Source organism: Mustela putorius, unplaced genomic scaffold, assembly GCF_011764305.1.
Source record: "Mustela putorius furo isolate JIRA1106 unplaced genomic scaffold, ASM1176430v1.1 tig00003836_pilon_pilon_pilon, whole genome shotgun sequence".
Lineage (NCBI taxonomy): Eukaryota > Metazoa > Chordata > Mammalia > Carnivora > Mustelidae > Mustela > Mustela putorius.
This window is the reverse complement of record NW_025421989.1, coordinates 857,944-879,191: the sequence shown is the minus strand read 5'-3', so window position 1 is coordinate 879,191 and position 21,248 is coordinate 857,944. Positions and strand designations below refer to the sequence as shown.

At 55.8% G+C, this 21,248-nt stretch overlaps 1 protein-coding gene across 7 annotated transcripts; it reads right to left on the bottom strand.

Annotated features, from left to right (window-relative positions):
- Positions 1-841: 841 nt before the first annotated feature.
- On the bottom strand, positions 842-20,992 carry IL3RA (interleukin 3 receptor subunit alpha). Of its 7 annotated transcripts, XM_013064448.2 has the most exons (13): positions 20,830-20,992; positions 20,485-20,535; positions 18,204-18,297; positions 14,003-14,121; positions 10,957-11,077; positions 10,427-10,559; positions 10,166-10,341; positions 6,786-6,901; positions 5,154-5,180; positions 3,989-4,100; positions 2,378-2,483; positions 1,407-1,484; positions 842-1,127 (listed from the first exon to the last, which is right to left on the bottom strand). In XM_013064448.2, the coding sequence occupies exons 3-13, from the start codon at positions 18,265-18,267 to the stop codon at positions 857-859; spliced, it is 1,323 nt and encodes a 440-aa protein (XP_012919902.1). In that variant the 5' UTR covers positions 18,268-18,297; positions 20,485-20,535; positions 20,830-20,992; the 3' UTR covers positions 842-856. The 7 variants fall into 7 exon arrangements, with proteins under 7 accessions (XP_012919902.1, XP_012919901.1, XP_004768379.2 ...); XM_013064447.2 differs by lacking the exon at positions 20,485-20,535 and having other exon boundaries at positions 20,830-20,991; XM_004768322.3 differs by lacking the exon at positions 20,485-20,535 and having other exon boundaries at positions 872-1,127; positions 1,403-1,484; positions 20,830-20,989.
- Between the last annotated feature and the right edge of the window lie 256 nt (positions 20,993-21,248).

The following is a 21,248-nucleotide window of genomic DNA, read 5'->3' as shown; positions in this document are numbered from 1 at the left end:
AATCCACAGGAGCAGGCCCCGGGACAGGTCCACATCCTCTGCACAAACGGCAGCACTGCCAGAGAGACTCGGGGCTGAATGTTGGGGCCTGGCTCTGGGTGACCTGGGCTAGGAAGGCCAAGTGGGGGTTTTAGAACCTTCTGGGGCTGGAACATCCTGCACATGGACAGCAGGTTTCCTATTAAAGACTGGGCAGGTGTAAACATACATTTCTGTCCTTACGCGGGGTCCACTTAGAGCTTGGAGTCTGGGCTCTGCCCAGGGCTCCCTGGCAGGTTAGAAGGGGAAGGGATGGAAGCATGTGTCCTCGTAGGGTTTGTGACTATAGTGTTTTTTGCACTGACGCTGGGGTGGTTTTCAGCAGGGCCGGTTCAGCGATGTGGGGTGCTGGCTTGCTACGGTGCATGGAACGTTCTAAACGGCTAGAGGTCCCTTTGTGAGTGGGTGGTCAGAGCCCGGTGTTTCCTGAGAGCCCTAACCCCTGGGAGGCCCTGGCTCCTGGGCAGCAGGCTGTCTGGATCTGCGTCCTTGTCCTGGGGCTCCATGTCGGAAATCCACGCTGTGGACAGCCCCACTTACGCTGCCCTGTGAGGGATGGTGGTGGGGAACCAGCAGGGGCCCTGGGGTTTCCCAAATGCTGCCTCCCCATCTCGGGGTGCCTAATGGCCTGTGTGTGAACTAACGCATCTACAACTCCCAAGAACCTGGTGTGGCTGCCGCAGGGGTCAACCCGTCTGGTCAACGCGTTAGCAGCATCCTGGGTGGGGCCTGATTTGGGAGGCCAGAGGGGGGCCCCCGGGGTCCAGTGTGATGGGCTGTAGGCATTCCCCACTCCTCACCCCCCCTTCCCCCCCCCTCAGCGTACAAGCACTGGTGGAAACAGCGTTGATTTATTGAATGAGCCCAACACAGCCCTGCTTCCTTGCTGGTGGCTTCTCCATGGAGCACGCTCCGAGGGGTCCCTACCCCCACCCCATCCGGTCGTCCCTCGGCCCAACCGCAACCAGGCTGTATGGGCATCTGGGCCGGTCGAGAAGGTTTCAGGTCCGTTGTCATGTCTCCCCCAAAACCTGCACCTCTGCCACTGGGCAGTCTTCCCGGCTTGCTCTGCTGCCCTCCCAGGCCACCTGCAGGCGACAAGGGGGTCAGGCTGAGCCGCAGAGCTGCTGACTTGCGGGAGAGTGCAAGGGTGTGGCTAGTCTTGGGCCCCTGGGTCTCCGGGGCTCCAGGCCTTGCACACCTGCAGGAGCGCTTGGGGGTGACCCTGCAGCTCCTGGCGTGACCGTCGCCCCGCAGCTTCCCCTGCCTCCCGCCCGGATCCACACACGAGCATCCTGCTCCCCCGGCGGGGCCGGTGTCTGCCCTGTCCCAGCCCCACCCCCCAGCAAGAGCCCAGATGTACCAACTTGCTGTTCTGAAGGTTGTCAGTGATGGGGTCTTTCATGTGCGGGATGGGAGGGAAGATTTTCTGCAACACTGAGTACCTCGGAGGACAGAGACACAGGCCCTGGATCCAGAACTCGGGGACGCGGGAATGGAGTTCGAGCTCAGCTCAGTCCCCGGGTGGGGGTGGGGAGCCGGTCTCCATGGCTGGCCCCCGGCGCCCAGCCCTACAGACCCCAGCAATCCTGGCAAGCAGGATTCTGCTGCTGGGGCCCGTGCACCCCACCTGGGCTCCTGCCACAGGCCCCGGCCAGACTGGAGGCGGCCCCCAGGCTCCTGGCACCCACCGCGGACCCTGCTGCTCCCCACGGCTTACAGTGTCCCCTACCTGAGCCAAAGGCCCATCCATGCCCAAGGCCGAGCCCCTGGGCAGGGCGGCTCAGCCTGAAGGCGCTGGGAGGGGCGTGGGTGCAGCCAGAGAGAGGCCTGAGCCCCCAGGGACAGACCCCAAGGCCCCTCCGGGCAGGACCTTGCGGGGCTCTGCACTGAGGCATTTGGGAGACACCCCAAGGGCAGGACTTGCTATCAGATGGGCAAGGTCAGCATGACCCTGTCGCTGGCCGGTTGCTGGCTGGAGAGAGGGAGGAGTCCCGAGAGGGGAAGGGGTGGGGAGGCTGGAAAGGGGGAGGGGGAGGGGAAAGAGGAGGGGGAGGGCGACTCCCAGTCACCCCCGCCCAGGGCTGTCTGGAAATGGGGAATCTGCACGAGGGGTGAGTGGCTGAACAGCAGGGACACATGGGGACACGCAGGCGAGCCTGGCTGCACCCCGGGGCTCGAGCTAAGAGGGAGGGACCTTCTGGATTTTCCCGGCGGCAGACACGTGAGGCAGCCGCCCGCTCCCCGGGGGTGTCCCGCAGGCAGTGGCGGGAGGGTGGGGACAGGGAGGAGCTCGCAGCTGGGAGGAGGCCGGCGGGCGCGAGGGGGTGGCACTCACCTTCCACACAGCGCGATCACGAGCCCCAGGACCAGCAGTGTGGCCAGCAAGACCAGCGCCGCCAGCAGCCAGTCGGGCCGCGGCGAGTCCTCCCCGAGGTCGCACTCTGCGGAAGAGGGCGGGCAGGGCACAGCAGCAGGTCCCGGGGTGGCAGTGGCACCCAGCACCGAGCGCTGCCCCAGGGGACCCCGGAGAGGCAGCGGGCACTCGGGCGCGTCCCGGAGGGGGCAGTGGCGGCTGCCCAAAGATGGAGGCCCCCACGGCACGCCCAACACCTGGAGCCCATGGGGGGGGTCCTAGGCGGCGGGCATTCCCCTGCAGCCGGCCGGTAGGGGGAGCACCGGGCATGCTGCTCTGCAAACACCTCCGCCTGCCCTCGGGACAGCGGGGCCCTGTGGGGAGTGTGGGTTTGCTGGGGCTGCCACAACCCAGTCCCACAGACTGGGTGGCTGAAACCGCAGATACTGTGGCTTCACGGTCCTAGAGGCTGGAAGTCCGAGATCCATATGGGGCTGAGGCCGGTTCCGCAGGAGGCCCCTCCCCTGGGCATGCAGACGCTGTGTTCTCCGCGGGTCCCCACACGTTCATCCTTCTGTGCCTGTCCGTGCCCTCACCCCCTCTTCTCATGGGGTCAAGACCGCCGTAATGACCTCACTTCACCTGAATCCCCTCTTTAACGACCTCATCTCCAAATATAGTCCCGTTCTGAGGTCCTGGGGGTGAGGACTTCAATATGTGAATCTGGGGTGGGGGGACACATTTGAGCCCACAGCAGAGGGTCTTTGCCGAACTAATTAGGTAAACGTGAGGTCCCAGTGGAATAGGATGGCTCCTAACCCTATGACTAGTGTCTTTGTACAGAGAAGATATTTGGACACAGAGACACAGCAGAAGCCACATGAAGATGGAGGCCGACATGAGAGAGACATGGCCAGAAGCCCAGGGACGCCGGGAGCCCCAGAAGTTGAAGACGCAAGAAGGACCCTCCCCTGCAGCCCCAGGACGGAGCCCAGCCCCGCCTGGATCCCAGCGGTCCTGCCCCGCCTGGATCTCAGACTCTGGTCTTCAGAGCTGGGACAGGATGGATTTGGGTGGGTTTAAGCCCCCTACCCCGCCACGTGTGGTCATTTATTGCAGCAGCCCCAGGACCCTCGTGACCAAGGCTTCCTACGTGCCACCTCTGAAATGGGACATTCTAGGAGAGCCTGCGAGGAGGGTCTGGTTTCCGAACAGGTCAGGGAGAAACAGCGGGTCTTATTTTGGGCAAATCCTTCTAATCAGGCCCAGCAGCCACGCCAGGGACCACGTCGGAGGAAAGGAACCCGTGTGCCTGCGCACAGCGTGGTTACTGACAAGCCATGGGGGCTGGAGCTGGGGCTCTTGTTTCTCTTCTTCTCTGCGCCCCCATGGGGTGAGCACAAGGTGCAGGGTCAGATGTGGTCTTCAGAGCCCTCTCTGGATCCCTGGATCCCTGCTCCTTCCGTGGCAGAGCACCCAAGAGCAGGGGTGAAGAGCCCGTCTGAGCGCGAGGGGTCCGCGCTTCCCCGAGCAGGGGTGCTGCCCGTCGCGTGCAGCACCTACAGAGGACAGATCAAAGGGCGCCTCACTCACCGAAGCTTTGCGGGGCACTCCACTCGCTCCAGCTTTTGCGGTAGAAACCTTTGGCCCTTAGTCTCACCACGTAGTTTTTGGGATTGTGCAGCTCAAAGAACTTTTCCTGGAGCTGTGGTCGACAAGGAAAGAAGGAAAGGCTGTTCCCAGTTGGCGGGGAGACGGTGCGGCCCCGTCGCGGGTGGAGTGGGCCCTCCCCCAAACGCGTGTGTGAGCGTCCTCGCCCCGCGGCGCCTCGGAAGCGGACCTCCTCTGGAAACAAGGTTGGAGCAGATGCAGTCAGGGAAGAAGAGGGCAGCTTGGGTTAGGGTCTGTGATCCATTACCAGCGGTGGGCTTACGAAAAGGGGGAGTTTGGGAACACACACAGTTGGGGAAGACCATGTGCATGACGGAGGGAGACAGCCACACGCCAAGGAGCCCCAGAAGGTGGGACAGATGTTCCCTGGAGCCTCCAAAGGGAATGAGGTCCTCCCCCATCTCTATCTTGGACATCTGGTCTCCAGGACCCCAAGAGAACAGAGCTGTGTTTTAAAGCCCTCAACCTGGGACACTCGGTATCTATAAGCCCCCCCAAGAATGTGAACCCAACCAGCCTCCATCAGGGAAGAGGCCTGTTCAGAGGGGCCCGGATCCTGGAGCCCCCTACCCTTCTCAGCCCAGGCTCTTGGTGTCCAAGACAATAAGCCCTGGGAGGAAAAGAAGCCACGGCCGCCCCCAAAGAGGACAAGCCCATGGTGGCGTGTGTGGGTGTTGTGCACGGCATGGGGTGCTACAGACTCTTGAATGTGACCTCCCTCTGCTCCCCAAGAATGATATATCATCCCCCACCCCCCTGGGGTCTGTGGTTTAGACCTTCTTTGAAAGTACGGTCTTTGCCGATGGGCTTACTTGAAGGATCTCAGGATGAACTCATCCTGGATCGGGGTAGCCCTACGTCCAGTGACAGGGGCCTAATAAGGGACAGGAGAGGAGACGCACACACAGAGGAGAAGCCTCAGGAGGACAGAGCGTCCTCTCCGAGCTGTTTCCCCTCAGCACGGACTCCTGGAGATGGCCAGGTGGGTGAGCGGGACCCACGAGCAGCGTCAGGCACCGCAGAGCGGCTGGACAGTAAGGAAACAGGTTTGTGGTGCCCCGTTCAGGGGGGGTGGGGGGACGCTCACCTTCTCCGTGTAGGCGGGATCACTGCCCTACAAAACAAGAGGGGAAAGCGGTGGGTATCTGCTGCTGTCCCACGACAGACGCCCTTATTCAAACCCTTTTAGGTTTGTAAGAGAAAGTGAGGAGAAGATAAGCAGTGGTTGAGCCTAAATGACCCATATCATATATAAATAAACTGTGTATGTAGGAGGTATTAACTCAAAACACCTGATTTTTTTGGGGGGGGGAATAGAATTAATAACCTTTATCTCAGCTCAAAACACTTTGCCATTTTCTTTTAATTCATAGACTTACATTTGTGTGTGTGTTTTTTTTTTTAAGTCTATTTGTTTAGTCTGTGCCCAGCACGGGGCTTGAACTCCCAGCCCTGAGATTAAGAGTGGCACGCTCTGACCGAGCCCACCAGGCACCCCGCACGTGTTCATTTTCTAAGGATTCAGGCGTCATTTGCTTGAGCAAACCACACCTCGAAAGCACAGCCCTTGTGCCTCTCCGCCACGCTTTGCTCCCCGCCCACACTCAGGGCCCACGCGGGTCACCACTAGGGATCGTTCTGCATGCTCTACGCTTCTGTGCATAAATGGGGTCCAAGCCAGACCTTGAGTCTGGCTGACCTTCCCCGGGGGGCCCGATTCCGCAGCGTGGATATGTTCTGTTGGGGCCTTCTCTGGGGCCGTCCCCAAACTCAGCTGCTATGAACACGCGGGTCCCCACCTTGGTGGGACTTAGGTTTCCATCATTCTCGGAGCCAGAAGAGCACGGGCCTGGCTGCCTCCACGAGATACTACCAAAGCCGGCTCCAAAGTGCCTGTGCCATGTGTTTCCTTAAAAAGATCCGATTTTACCCTGGGTCTTAACCATCGGGAGAAGGTTCATCCACAAGGGACATCGGGGAGAAGGAGCCACGGGTATCATTGTAAACGGCCCCCAGTGGAGTCGCAAGCAACGGTTGCAATCCGCTGGGTGGCAGCCTCCCCTCCCCTCCCCCCGGTTTGGCCCGACTGTCACGTTAGCCCATGTCAGGGGTGCAGAGTGGCCTCTCCCTCTGGTTTGCATTTTGGTGGCACTTTTCCATGCGCTTACGGGGCCCGAGTACGTCTTCCTTGAGCAAATGCCTGTTTCAACTTCTTGCCCTTTGTTTTTTTTCATACAGTTATTGGTCTTCTTGTTATTGACGTGCAAACCTTTCTCATCCAGCCCAAATACGAGTCCTTTGACAGACAAATGGGCACCTGGCTTCTTCGGTCGGTGGCCTGCCTTTTCAATTGGACCTCTTCTCTTTCGAACAGCCAACACTGTTACTGTGGTTAAGGCTAAATATTTTTTTTAGGGTTTGTAGATTTTCTCTGGACAATTTTCACACACGAAAGGTTAAATGATCATGCATTTTTTTTTCAGTATTTTGTGTGTGTTAACATTCTTCATTTTTATGTAGAGTTTAGTTCATGTTTTTATTTTAAAATTTACTTTAGTATTTTTTTTACTTTATTGATGTTTATTTTTAAAAGAGTAAAAAAAAAAATTTTTTTTGATTCATGTTTGTGTGTGTGTGTGTGTGTGTTTTATCTGCGTCCAAAGCCTTGGGGGTACAGATTCTCCAGAATTTGGCATTGCCAGCAAGGACAAGCATTTACCTTTTGTAGCTGAAGTTCATACTCAAATCTGTTATTAAAGTGGCTGCACGCTTCCCACTCCATCATCAAATAGGATTTATTACACGTTGCAGTGATATTGGGTGGATTTAATATCTCTAGGACAGGAAAAAAAAAAAAAACTTTTATGGGTAAAACCAATCAACACCCCCGCTCCCCAGAATATACTTTAAAAAAAAAAACAGGCTTCATGGAGATGTAACGTGGTAAGGAGCAGAGGAACGTGTCAGTCCAAGGTGAGAGACTGGGCAACGCATCCATACACATGAATGACAAGATCTATTGTGATGTCTGTCGGTTTGGAGTAGCCATCGGTCTAGCTACGCAGACACCAGCCGGTGACAGACCCCCGCCCACCCCGGGGCCCTAATTCCACCGTCCTCCAGCAGAGGGAGGAAAGCGTCCTGCGCCCGTGGACTCCCTCCTTCCCACAGGCCAGTCTCGGTGCCCGGCAGCCCGGCCCGCTCCCCGCCCCCCGCACAGGGTCCGTCCCCAGCGCCCGTGCTCTGGGCAGGCCAGCTGCACGCCCGGAAACATCTGCCCCTGCCTCCTCGCCTCCCCCAGACCCTGCCTGCTGCAGCCAGCTCCTCCCCGGACGTCCTGTCCTCCCTCTGGGTGCTGGGACCCTCCTGGCTGTGCTCTGCCCTCTGCCCTCGCTCTGGGCATTCAGCTTCCCCTGGCCCCGTGGCTTCTCCAGCTTTGCGTGTGACCACGTCTGAACAGACACGCAGGTCGGACCTCCGCCGGGAACCCAGCCCTGGGTCCTCACCTGTCTGCCCCTGTGTTCCACCGGGACCCCTGGCTGGCAGTGCCCCGCTCTGTCCGGGTCAGCTCTCCTCCAAGTCCTTCCGGTCCCCTCCGTCCTGTTCCCCTGCTCCTTCCTGCTCCCCGTCCCCCCTCAGGGACGTCACCCTGCCCCCAGGCTCCCTCTCTGCCTGCCTGGACCTCCACATACAATTCCATCCTGAGAAATACCCTCAAAACTAGCCCACTGCCTCCTCTGCAGCCACCCAGACCCTGCCCACCTGTTGCCACGGGACCCGCACCCCACAAATGGCCTTCTCCCCTCAGGGGCAGGAGACAGGGCAAGAAGCCTGCTTGAGAGGATGCGTCCATGGACAGGGCTGGACAGGGAGGCCAGGAAGGCAGGGGCATCCCGAGGGGCAAGCGGGTCAGTCCTGCTGGGCAACAACCCTGGAGACAGCCCAGAACCTGCCTGCTAGGAGCCACCTGGCCCAGGTAAGGACACAGGGTTACCACCAGCCCCTCCAGCTTGGGGCAGAGCCTGTGTCCTGCCTGCCTATGGGAAAGGTTCCGTCACAGTGTAACACCCACCGGCAGGCTCCCCTTGGAGACGCTCCTCCTGGGAAGAAGGGCCGGGGTCTAAAGAGCTCCACAGTGACGGGAATGATCACCCCCAAATGGTCCCTCCCTGTCAAATCTCTAAAACAAGGAATCTCGTTGAAATGTAGGGTCTTTAGGGGCGCCTGGGTGGCTCAGTCCTTAAGCGTCTGCCTTTGGCTCAGGTCATGATCCCAGGGTTCTGGGATGGAGCCCCACGTCTGCAGGAAGCCTGCTTCTCCCTCTCCCGTTCCCCCTGCTTGTGTTCCCTCTCCCGGCTGTGTCTCTGTCTGCCAAATAAATAAATAAAATCTCTTTTATAAAAATACGGGATTCGCAGGTATCATACGTAAAGGATCCTGAGAGGATGTCCTCCGACTGCAGGGGGGCCCTAAATCCAATGACAGGTGTCCTTGTAAGAGAAGACAAGCCACGCGAAAATGCAGCAGACATAGGAAGGACTCGGCCATAAGCCCAGGGGCGCTTGGAGCCCCAGAAGCGGGAAGAGTCAGGAAGGACCCTCCCCTGGAGGCTCGGGAAGGACCATGACTCTGCCCCGCCTGGATCTCAGCATCCCTGCCCCATCTGGATCCCTGGTCCTGCCCCGCCTGGATCTCAGACTGCTCTCCAGGGCTGGACGATGAATTCCTGTGCTCCAAGCCTCACGGTTTAGGATCACTTATTAAGACGGCAATTGGGAACTAACAAACACCCCGACTCTCTTGGTGCCATGGGGCACATCAGTGACGCTCTCCAGCAGCCACCCCTGCACGCCTCAACCCGGCCCGTCCCAGCGCCGAGCTGTGTGGGACGGATGTTCTTGCACAGGGCCCCAGGCTCGGGTCCTGCTCTGCCGGCGCCATGCTGAAATGGCCAGTCATGCCGTCGAATTCATTTCCCACTCCGGGAAGACCCTGTTTCCACACAAGGTGGCCTTCACAGGTGCAAGACGCGGACAGATCTTTGGGGGCACAGCAGGCGTTTTTGAATTCGGGTTCCTGACGGGATCATGAAGCATGCACTGGGAGCACAGAGCCCCCGGTTCCCATGTGACCCCTCCATGCATCCCCACTGGGCTCTCTGACACCCACCTCCCCACTGTCCTGACCGCTGTGTCCTCCTACCCCTGGTGGGACAGGGGCTGAGGACGCAGGGGTCCAGGGGGCCGTGTGCACGGAGCTGCAGGCGGCCTTAGACACGACCTGGATGTACCAGTGAGGGCCCCGTGTCTGAGAGAGCAGCGGCCAACCAGTGCCCATAAAACACAGCATGTCAGCTCAGGAGGGGGAAGCCCCAAGGGAAGAGACCCCGCACTTTTCAAGCAAGAGGTCTTGCATTTTTCCCCTCTGCGCCACATCTCAATAAACATCACCGGCCCCGTGCTTCCTTATCCCACGTGGACCCGCCGGGGCAGGCCCAGGCTTCCGGAGGGGAGGGGTCCAGTCGAAGGGAACAGAGCGTTGCTACGATGGGCTCTGTGTTCCAGAAACCCGTTAGCGTAAGAACACGTGGCCTTGACGGGGGCTGCGGGCACGACTCTCAGCCCCTCCCCGAGACTCGTGAGGGAGCCATGGGCCCCGTGTGTTGCCGGAATGCTCCGGAAGCAAGCGGGTGACTTCATTACCTGCCGTGAACTTGGAGCTCAACGCATGTCGTCCCCAAACGCACACACCCTGACCCCCAGTGGGATGGCGTTCGGGGGTGCGAGGTCATGACGTGGGGCCCCATGATGGGATTCGGACAGCACCAGAGGAGAATGGAGTGCCCGTTCTCTCCCACGCCTCCCGGGTGAGGTCACAGCGAGAAGTCTGCCATGTGCAAGCCAGGAAGAGGAACCCTCACCAGGAACCCGATCTGCCCGCCCCTTGAGGTCGGGCTTCCAGCCTCCAGAACCAGGAGAAATCAGTGCGTCATTTCAGCCAACCGCTTGGGCCTATTTTCTTACGGTCCCCTGCGCTCCGACACCAGCATCCCAGAGCCCAGGGTGCAGCCCGAGAGCCGTGTCCTCGACCTGTACTCACCAATTTCTGATAATTCGACAGTGCGGTCGGAGCAGGGGATCCAGGCACTTTGGCTTGTGCCCCTCACCAGGATCTGGAGGTGTTTCGGCAATCTGGAGACATCGTTGAAATGACACCGCACGAGTTTCCCCCGAGGATCCATTTCGTAATTTGGGCACTCGTACTCCCTGCGGGTCCTGCGGCATGGAGGGGGCACCCAGCAATGACCCAGCGGGCCCAGGTTCCTGGGGAGAGCCCGGCGGTGCCCGCAGCCACGCCTACCTCAGCTCCTGCCAGTACAGGTGATACTGGATGTCCCGGGGGGCTTCTCTGCCCACATCCCAGCTGCACGTCAGGACGTCCACGTCGTGCACCCGGCAGTCCAGACCCCGTGCGGCCGCCTCAGGGTTTCCTTCTGCGTTTGCAAAGGAGACGAGAAGAAAAACAAGTCACCTTTAAGAGGGACACAAGGGTTTCCAGATCCTTGTGGGTTCACACATAGTTACAGATGTCAACAGCCATAATGTCAGGATACAGGGCGGTCTCATCCCCCAAGAACCCTCCAGATGTTCCTTTTCTCTCCTCACCCCTGCCAAGCACTAATCTGTTCTGCATTTGCAGACGTCATCAACTCAAGAAAGTCTTACGAATGACATCCTCCTCCATATGGGATGTCCTACGGTCCTATGCTTTTTTTTTCCCCCCCTACTCCCTGCAGGTCTACCCAAGCTAAAAGTCATGGTTTTTGTATCCCTACGACCAGCCAGCGACTGAGAGCAAACCAAACCCAAGGAGGAACACGTTCCCATCACCGTGCAGAGGATACTGAATCCCCATCAAGAACGGCGGGCCTTTGGTCAAGGAGATGCTGAAGTTTTTCACTTCACACGAGGGAAGGACATGGAACTGGCAGTAACGGTTGTGGTTGACGGCCTGAGAGGGAAAGAACCATTTAGTCACGGTCGAGAGAACACACGTGGTGTTCTGGTGATGATACCCAGACTGAATAACAACGATAACCATAACAACTGCAAAAAAACCGTAAGTCTCTGTAGAGTCCGTGCAATCTTCAACAAAACCCCAACAACGTATGTTGTGGCAATCGACAGGCCAGAGATGGTGTATGAATTACTGGTTGGTGGAGCGGGAGGGAGAGGGGAACAGATGAAACACAGCATTTTTTTTTTTTTTAGGGCAGGGACTGTGTCCTTGTACTCCATTTACCATTCTCCATTTGTCGAAAGTCACCAAATACACACACCGAGAGTGACCTGTCTGGTCATCTGTGCACTCTGGGTGAGGATGACGTGTTCAAACACATTCATCCGTGGTATGGCTTATGCCGTCTGGTCGGGAGGCTCCTAGTGGGAAGGCCGTGCGTGTGCAGGGGCAGGGGACTGCGGGCCATACAGGAAAACCCTACACCTTCCTCTCAATTTTGCTGTGAACCCCACACTGCGCTGGGAAAAAAGTGAAATTTATTCCTTTTTAGAAACCGTGCAAGAATTTACATAAAATAATTCCATGTATGAATAAATAAATAATCAGCTTATAAATCCACTAATAGTCCATTTATGATCTCCGTGAGGGATAAATCAATCCTTTTCTGAGGATCGAGGGATAAAAGAAATTGGGACCGGAAAGTTAGGTAAATGGGGAAATAAAAATGTAAAGTCACAAAGGAAAGGAAAAGTCACAAAGTCACAAAGGAAAGGAAGATATTTATCAAGCTCATGATGAATTTTGCCTTTTTTACCTGCATTATATAATAAGTTAACAATGTGGAGCCCCAAATGGTTTAATAAGGAGAAGACTGTTTTGTTTTGTTTTGTTTTAAGGTTTTAAGTCATCTCCACGCCCAACATGGAGCTCAAAGTCATACACCCTGATGTCAAGACTTTCTCACTCTGCACCACTGAGCCAGCCAGCATCCCCAACTGGTGGAAATTGTAATTAATAAAAGAAGAAGACATGTGTCTCATGAATCATGTCTATAACAGATTCAACCAGACTCGTTGTTAAATACATGTTAACACAACAAATCTCAAGGATCTGGGAAAATGTGCATCTTTAGGCATTTTTTTGGACGCTGATCTAAAGCTTCCTTGAGTGATTCAGCTGAGTCTTGTAAACTTGGTCACTGTCTCTCATTTGAGGAACTCGAGTTCCATAAATGCCTCTCAAAGAAAGTTCTAAAAGAACAACAGAATGTGGGGTTGATGGGTGTTTTCCCAAACCCGCCATTGCTGTGCTGAGTGCTGCCTCTGAACACCACAGGAAGCCCAAGGTTGGGGGTCCTCTCTTGGCGGACCATGGAAACAAGGAGAGAGAGAGACTCACCCACTGAGAAGGAGAACCCGTCTCCGCTGAGGACAAACACACCAAACCGAATGGCCCAACCCAATATTTACCCATTTGGCCAAGAGCATAATGTTGAAGTAGCATAGATACGTGGGAAAACGGGACACACACACAAAGACCATGAACAAAATGGAAATGAATTCAATTTAGGGAAAACCAACAGTGGATGAGGGAATGACAACAGGATCCAATATCTTGAACTAGACCTTCTAGCAATTCCTTCTACATCTTCAGGATCCAGAAAAATCTCTAGATTGCTCCTAATTGCAATTTATGGGCATGGACGTTGGGAAGTAGGAATCCAACTTAACTTCAGTGCATTTTGGAAATTGTGCTGACTCCATGCGTACAACCACCGTTCTTCACCGATTTGAAATAGCACCTTAGTGGTGTAGAAAACCCACCCTACCCAACGTGCCACCAAGGCACGCTTCTGCTTCTGGATTGCTCCATTTCTTTAATCTATCCATGCATTCCATCGACCCAACCCTGGATAATCATAGCTTCTTGGTACATTTGGAGACATCATGGAAAGGCAAATTCCTGATCACTAGTGTTCTTTATCAACGTTTCTTGGTTGTTTTTTAGCCTGCCATGTTCCAGATAGAGTTTAGAGTCAACTGGACAAGTCCCAGTGAAATCCCACGTAGGCTTGTCATGAACTGGATTGTGTCCCCCCAAATTCGTATGGTGAAACCTTCACCCCCAGAACTGCAGAAAATGGTTGTATTTGGGCATTGGGTCTTTCAAGAGGGGATTAAGGTAAAATGAGGTTCGTAGGGTGGATCCTGATCCCATAGGACTGGGGTCCTTAGAAAAGGAGGACATCAGGACACAGACACACATCAAGGGATGAACACATGAAGACAGAGAAAGAACATAGTGTCCACACGTCCAAGAGACAGGGCTCAGGAGAAGCAGCCACAGCCCCGCCTGGATCTCAGACTCCCAGCCTCCAGGACTGGGAGGAATATTTGTAATGGGGGCCCAGGTTGTGACCTGTACTGTATTAAATCGAGAATAATCTTAAAACACCAAATTTATTGTCAAGGAAGTTGACAGGTGCCTCTTCCTCATGAGACACTCTGAGCTGAGAACATGTTATATTCTCATCAAGGCCCACCCATGGGATCTGTCACAGTTCTCAAGACCTCTCAAGCTCGGAAGATGACACAGTATAGGATTTGGGTGAGGGGCGGGCGATGGTGGGAAAGCAAGCGCTCATTTTCAGCTGGGCTTGGCTCTTCACCCAGATCCCTGAGGACATGTTCTCACCAAGGTTCTCCAGGGGCACCATCTTGGACATCGTGCAGAAGGTGAACCCTGAGCTGTGGTGTCTGCAGTAGTCTTTAACTCCACCTTCCACAGCCAACCCCAGAGTAGAATTCCCGCTTCTGTGATGCCAGAACTCGTCTTGGCCTTTGGGCTCTGCTGGCTCTTAAGTCCCCGAATGTCAGGAAAACCTTGACTATGCCAAGTCCAGAGAAGATGGCTTACCTTCGTGATAAATTTTGAATTTATGAAGCACATAATTTCAGAAACATTTCCATGGAGGTCCCAGGTCAATCTCCTTTCCACAGGCTCTATCCTTAGGTTCTTAATCGGTGAATAGTGATCTGAAATGGGTAGAGGTCAGAGTTAAAAGTACTGCAGAAGCTTGAACCTTATCACCATGGGGACTTCTTCTTCCCACCGAGTTCACCGACGACCTCGGGAAGCAGAATTGTACACGCGTGAGGAATTGCCGAGAGCTGGAAGAAACCTTCCGTCAACAGCGCCCTGTTCCTCTCCTTAGCCTGCCGTCCCCTTGATGGAGAAGCTGAGAACAGATCTGGCTTGCATACGACTCTCAAGGTCTGGGTTTCTGGGAATGGTTGTCAATGGGCCATCAAACTTGCTTTTTTTTTTTTTTTTTTTGCTTTATTTTGAAAATACAAGAAAATACAAGGCATGGTCATTAGAATAATATGCATGGCCTTTCACGGCTCATAGGCTGTTGGAGCAGGTCTGACATTACTGGAAGAAGCTCCCTGAGTACATCAGGTTCTGTTTTGAGACGGAATCAAAGCTCACGCATTCCCGCTACAAGTTGCTGGGTAAGGGGGTCTCCAGCGGCAGACCACAGGGCTCAGCATATCTCATCCAAGACTTGCCCAGGTACAAGGTGCTACCGAGTCACGTTTTCCAATAACACCCGTCTGTAAAGCTACAACGGACACTTGGTGAGATTTTATCTGTGACCCTTTTCAAGGACTTACAGGATGTGACTTTAATAAACGTTCACCGAGTTGATAAGCTGTCAGAATCGTGATTACTTATCAAGGTCAACAGCCTTAGTTTCATAAGCAAGACCAAACCGTATCAGCACCTTGGTTTCTGCCATTATTTTCTTCTACCATATAAGGACAATGTATTCCTTTACGGTAATAACAACAACAAAAAAATTCATTGAGGCGAATTTCTTATACATTGAACATGTAATTCTTAATCGATTTTTTAAATTTAAATTCAATTAACCAACATGTAGTACATCATTGCTTTTAGATGTACTGTTCAATAATTTACGGACATCCTCTTAATAAATTCTTTTTTTAAAGATTATATTCATTTATTTGCCGGAGAGAGAGCGAGAGCTCAAGCAGGGGGAGCAGCAGAGACAGAGGGAGAAGCAGGCTCCGCACTGAGCAGGGAGCCCGATGTGGGACTCGATCCCAGCACCTGAGCTGAAGGCAGATGCTTAACTGACTGAGCCACCCAGACGTCCCTCTCTTAACAGATTCTTAGGCCTCAAAATCTACACTCAGTTCTGCCAACCCAACATTAAATATCACGAAAGCAGATATGAAAGATGAACTAGGAAATACTAATGTTAACATATTTTATCATATCTTATTTTTTATAACTAATAATATATATAAATGATCCGATATTGAAGGAAGAAATAGTATCATGGGCACAAAAGTTCAAAAAAGAATGCGGGGCGTAGGGGCGACAGGAAATATTTCCTGATTCCCTTTAGGAGGCCAGCGTTATCCCAATATCAAAATCAAACATATTAAAAGTAAACTCGAGGCCAACATCCCTTATAAACACAGACACAAAATCCCTGCAGGAAATATTAGTTAACAAAATCCAGGAATACACATAAACCTGGTAATATCTCATGACCCAAGAGGTTTACTCTGGGAATGCAAGTTTTCTTTAACCGTCGATGTAACTCACCCCCATTAACAAGAAACTAATGATCTCCACAGAAACTGACCAACTTGCACCCATTTGGAATTTTTAAAAAATCTGAATAAACCAAGAAAGGAAGAGATTTTTCTTACCCCGATAAACCTATGAAAATCGTTGCACTAATTCAGACTCAATGGTGAAAGACTAACCACTTCTCCTTGAGACCAGAACAAGACAAGGCGTCTGGTTTCAACACTTCTATTCCACCGGGTGCTGCACCAACGGCCCCTCTTAATGGAGTGTGGCCAACGCTGGAGTCTTAGGGGGCGTGTCCCCTACGAGGGAAGATGTGAACATTTCGGATTGCGTCAGCTGCCTCCTTCTAGGAGACTTCTGTTCCTAGAAAGCCGCTCACTTCCAACCTGTGCTCAGCCATCCTAGAGCACCCTCAGGCCTGAAGTGACCACAAAGGCGGCGGCAGCCTTTGTCCCCGGCCGAGACGGGCAAACCAAAGGCGGAGAGTGGGAGAAGAGCCCAGATCGTGCTCAGACCTGGGGGTGGCAGGCTGAAGTGGACGAGGCACCTTCCCTTTCCTGACATCCCGCCATCGCCCAGTCCCCTGGACGGGGGTGTGTGTGGCCACATGACTGGGTCCTAGTCCATGGAATTCAACACGGTGCGTGGCGGTACTTCCATTTCTCACCCATAAATGCTCCTAGGGGAGCCGAAGGACCCTGGATCTCGGGATCAATATTTGGGGGTAGACCCACCTGTCATGAACCCCACAGTGTCCCATCAAAATTCATGCTGGAGTCCCAACGCCCAGGACCTCACAATGGGACCTGGAAATGAGGTCACGGCAGATGTTAATTGAGATGGGGTCACCCTTGAATGGTGTGGACCCGAACCACACACAATGGCTGGTGTCTTTATTAGGAGAGGACATTTGGACACGAATAGACACAGAAAAGGCTACAGGTGAGGACAGAGGCAGAGATGGAAGGGACGTAGCCATGAGCCCAGGGACGCCTGGAGCCCAGAAGTTGGAGGAGGCAGGAAGGACCTTCTCCTGGAGCCTCAGGAGGGAGCACGGCCCTGCCCCGCCTGGATCTCAGCGGTCCTGCCCCACCTGGATCTCAGAGGTCCTGCCCCGCCTGGATCTCAGAGGTCCTGCCCCGCCTGGATCTCAGCATTCCTGCCCCGCCTGGATCTCAGCGGTCCTGCCCCTCGTGGAACAGCATCCTTGTCCCCCCGGATCTCAGAGGTCTGGTCTCCAGAGCTGGGAGAGATAGACTGAGCCCCCCAGGTGACGGTATTTGACGGTATTTTGTTCTGTCTGTCCACGCAGACTCAAACAGCAGCCTTCCGGAGACCAAAACCTCCTTCTCCCTCCCCCACAAAAACATCTGAATCCCGCCCCTCTTTGAGGAAGGAATCAACATCTAGCGGGTTGTGAAATCCCGTGGGTGTCACCGCAGCTGACATCGGACTGATGCAACCCCAGGTGGGTAGGCTCCGGCGCTCCCACGGGACCCGTCATGCCTGGTCTTCGCCCCACGACCCTGTGCCATGGGACCCCGACGTGGAAAACACGCAGAGGGCCCTCTTGGGGGTCCGCGGACGCCTCGGAAAATTCCTGACGGCGAGTGGCTTCCGTGCAGACGCGCCGGCAGAGACATTACCAGCCCCGTCTTCCTCGTGGCACTCGGGGCCGCACCCGGGCTCCGTTAACGCGCCGTGCCCCGTACCAGAGTCCAAGGCATGGGCATCTCTAGCAGGCGACGGGTTCCCCAGGACACTCCCTGCGGCACGCCCATCGGCCGCCCCTGTCCCCTGAGGCTGACCGGACGGTGACAGAAGCGGACACAGAAGGCTCGGGGATCGTCATCAGCCTCTTCTCCTCTCATTGATTCTGGTTCCTACGGGATCTCATTCCCCACCGTTGTGACGCAAAATCGTATGAGCCACACGGAGGGCAAAGAGACCACACTCGCCGCTCGTGGCCTTCCCCGTGGGCTCACATCCGTGGCCACACGTCCCCTCCCTAGAAGGACGCCAGTGCTGCTGCGTTAGGAGCCAACCCGGATGGGTTCATCTCAGCAAACTCTGTCTCCAAACACAGTCTTATTTATAGGGTCTGGGTGCGAGGGCTTCCAGAGAGGAGTTTAGTGAGGACCCAAGTCAGCCCATAACCATCACCTTGCCCACGACCCTACCCAGGAAAGGGACGTACAGGTCAACGCAGTTTCTCCCTGGAGAAATGACTCAGAACCCAAGTAGGTGATGGGTCCTTACATTCAGCACCCCGGCCCTCCCCGACCCCGCGTCCTAGCCGTGAGGTTGCGCCGTGACCAGGTTCCCAAAGGATCCCGTGGGCAGCATCGGGCTGGGGGACACAGGGGCGGTCTCCGGATCCCCGCTCCCCGCTGCTGCTGGGTCCGTAACGATCTGGACGTCGAGTGTCACGGGAACAGCAGAACGCCGGACGCAGCCTCAGAACGCAACAGGGGTTCGGTCCTACCTTCCTGCGACTGCGGCAGGCCGGATGCAGACGTCAGAAGCACGGCGAGCCACAGCAAGGCCATAGCGAGGCAGCTCCCACGTCGGGCCGCGCGCTAGGAAAGAAGGGACGCTTAGCGTGGGGGACGGAGGAGGGTTAGGGTCTGGGTGTGCGCAAGCGCGTGCGTTCGTGCACACGTCGGTGCTTCTGCACGCACGTGTGTGAGAGCGCAGGTTCCCCGCGGCACACAGGTGTGAGTGTGCGCGTGCACGTCTGCGTGTCCATGGGTGTCCTATGCATGTCCCGCGTCTGTGTGCGTGTGTGGGCGTCCCCGTGTGTCCTCGGGTCGGAGCGTGCCCTGGGCTCCAGCCGGAGGCAGAAGTCAGGAAAGCACACGCCACGCACGGTGCCGGGAAACGCTGCCATGAGCAAGCGTGGGAAGGAAGTATAATTAAAACGACGAAGCCGAGACACATCGAATTTCCTGAACGGGCAGAGTTACGGTAACTGAGCCCTGCATGGTCCCAGCGCCCCAGCCAGGACCTTCTCAGGGTCTCCGGGAAGCCCCGTCTCAGGCTGGTTCTCCAGGACCCTCGCCGGCATGGCCAGCCTCCTTCCCCCACCGGGACCGTCAGCAACTCGGTGTCCTAACGGGCCCTCCTCCTCCCCTCCGTGTCACCACTGACAAACACCATTCGTGGTCTGCAGCCAGCACTCTGTGCCCCTCAGAACTGTCCACAAAACGTGTCCCCTTCGCACCATCCCGTTTGGGAAATCTCAGCCGGGACTGAGGAGTGGGACCTCAGATTTCCCCCGTCTTGTCCTGGGCATTCACAGCCCCCAGCACGGAGCCCCCACAATGAGGACCCCACCGGGGGTCTCTCCTGCTCCCCTGCTTAAGCCTTAGGGCTCCAAGCGGATTTCCCGTCTGGACAACAGGGCCAAGAGCGATTTCCAGCCAATGTGCACTTTTGCACAATCGGACAGTGAACGTGGCTCTTGCCAGCATCGGGGAACACGCCCGAGAGACAGACGCCTTCCTCAGGACAAGGGGATGCAAAGATCCAGGACAGGACCCGGGGACAGGTGTCTCCTCGTCCTAATGCAGGACGCCGGGGAGGACAGGGATGCGGGAGGCTCAAGCTTTGCTGGGGGCCCCCCCAACCCGTATTCACCATACACCGTGCACCCCAGAGGTCAGAGTGGGAAATCCATGGTGGGAAAAGGATCCGCGTGTTAAACAGAGCGGACTGGGGCTCGCCGCTAGTTCCTGAGGACAGGAGATAATGGGACTGCAGGGGTCGGACGCGGTAGGCGCCAACGTGGACGCCAATGTCCGGGGGTCTGGAGGCCCCTGCGGCTGGAGCCCACAGCTGGCCCAGAGGAGGAGGCGAGGCGTGCGTCCTGCCGGGCGGCATCCCCTCTAAGACCTTGGTCCCGGCAGGACCTGCCCAGACGGGGTCCTGGGGAGACGCTCAGGCATCTGCATTATTTTATTTTATCTTTTATAAACATATAATGTATCGGTTCCTTAATTCTGTGTGGAGACGAAATGCACGTTCCATCAAAGTCACTCCATGCTCAGCGGGGAACCTGCTTCTCCCTCTGCTCTAGCCCCCCTTGTGCTCTGTCTCTCTCTGAGAATTTAAGTAATAAAATCTTTAAAAAAATTAATTCTTAAAACCATAACTGAGGGGCACCTGGGTGGCTCAGTCGGTTGGGCGTCTGCTTTTGATTCAGGTCACGATCCCGGGGTCCTGGGATCGAGCCCCGCATTGGGCTCCCGGCTCCGCCGAGAGCCTGCTTCTCCCGCTCCCCCCGGCCCTGATCGAACTCGCTCTGTGCCTCTCTCAGATAAAGAAATAGAATCTTAAAATAAAATAAAACGTAACTCAGGGACCATCTAGGACATTCTCCACCGCTCTCTGGCTCCAGAACGTTCCATCCAGCGAAAGGAAACCCGATCAGCATGAGCTCTCACTCCCCGACCCCTCCCCGCCACCGGGCAGCCCCGAACCCACGCTCCGTCCATGCATTTCCCCGCTGTGCCCATTTTTTTCCCGGAAATAGGATCACGCACGATGAGCCCTCGTGTGTCTGCTTCTGTCCCCGCGCATCGTGTCCCTCGAGCTCCTTTACGGGGCTGAGTCCTATTCCCCTGCGTGCCCGGACCACGTGTTGTGCACATCCTGCCCGTGGGCATCAGGCACCTCCAGGGGGTTGGTGCTTCATGGTCCGTCCGAGCCCCCAGCAGCTCCCCGCCAGGCCTCGCCGGACGTGAGGAACCAGCCGCTGTGCTCACCTCGGACCCGAGCTTCTCGGCAAGACTCGGCACGGCAGCCTCATGTGGGCGCTTACAGTTTTCCAAAACAAAACAAAACAAAACAAAACAAACAAACAAAAAAAAAGTGGGGACAGCATGATAGAAGGTCACTCTCATATTCTGTCGTCTGCCGCTCAGCCCGTCCAGCCCGTCGGCGTGCGAGCCCGGCCTCACAGTCCCTGTGGGCTCCTGGAGCCGTCCCCAGCATCCTTCACATGCCCTAAACCCTCCGGGTTCAGGTGCCGTGCCCAAGGCAGATGCACCGCGCCAGGAACGAGCCCCACTCCAATGCCCCTTGTCCCTCCCGGGGGCCGGGGGTCTTACCTGGGTGTCGATGAAGGTCCCACCTGGGAGAGGCACCTAGCTCTTGGAGGGATCCGGACCCCAGAGTCCTCTCTCCGAGTCCTGTTCCCAGCTGTGCTCCGGGAAGTGTCCCCAAAGAGAAACCAAAGCTGCCGCTCCCTTCTCAGGATTTTTATGGGCACGGCCAGGGGCTCCGCCCCTACGACCCAGACCAATGAGGCTGGGGGGGGGGGCGGGAGGGAGAGGTCAGCGACCCAGGCGAGAACCCCGTCCCCCGTATCTGCCTGCGCGTCTTCCCTGGAATCCGGGGTCAGCCACCCTGTACTTTCCCTGGAACAACTCCCTTTTCTTTTAAAATTGCTCTTTTCCCGTTGTCATTTCTCGCGTGTTCCTCTTTGTTAGAGCCCTGATTGCGGCTCCTCGTCCAGGGCGGGCTTGGG

What these genes read in the sequence shown, in the direction of transcription:
- IL3RA (XM_013064448.2), bottom strand. Translation starts at nt 18,267, where the DNA reads ATGGCCTTGCTGTGGCTCGCCGTGCTTCTGACGTCTGCATCCGGCCTG. An exon ending in TGTCGAATTATCAGAAATTG is followed by an intron (nt 6,902 to 10,165) that starts GTGAGTACAGGT and finishes TTCCTGTCCTAG; the next exon opens with AGATATTAAATCCACCCAAT. An exon ending in GACAACCTTCAGAACAGCAA is followed by an intron (nt 1,128 to 1,406) that starts GTTGGTACATCT and finishes TGTCGCCTGCAG; the next exon opens with GTGGCCTGGGAGGGCAGCAG.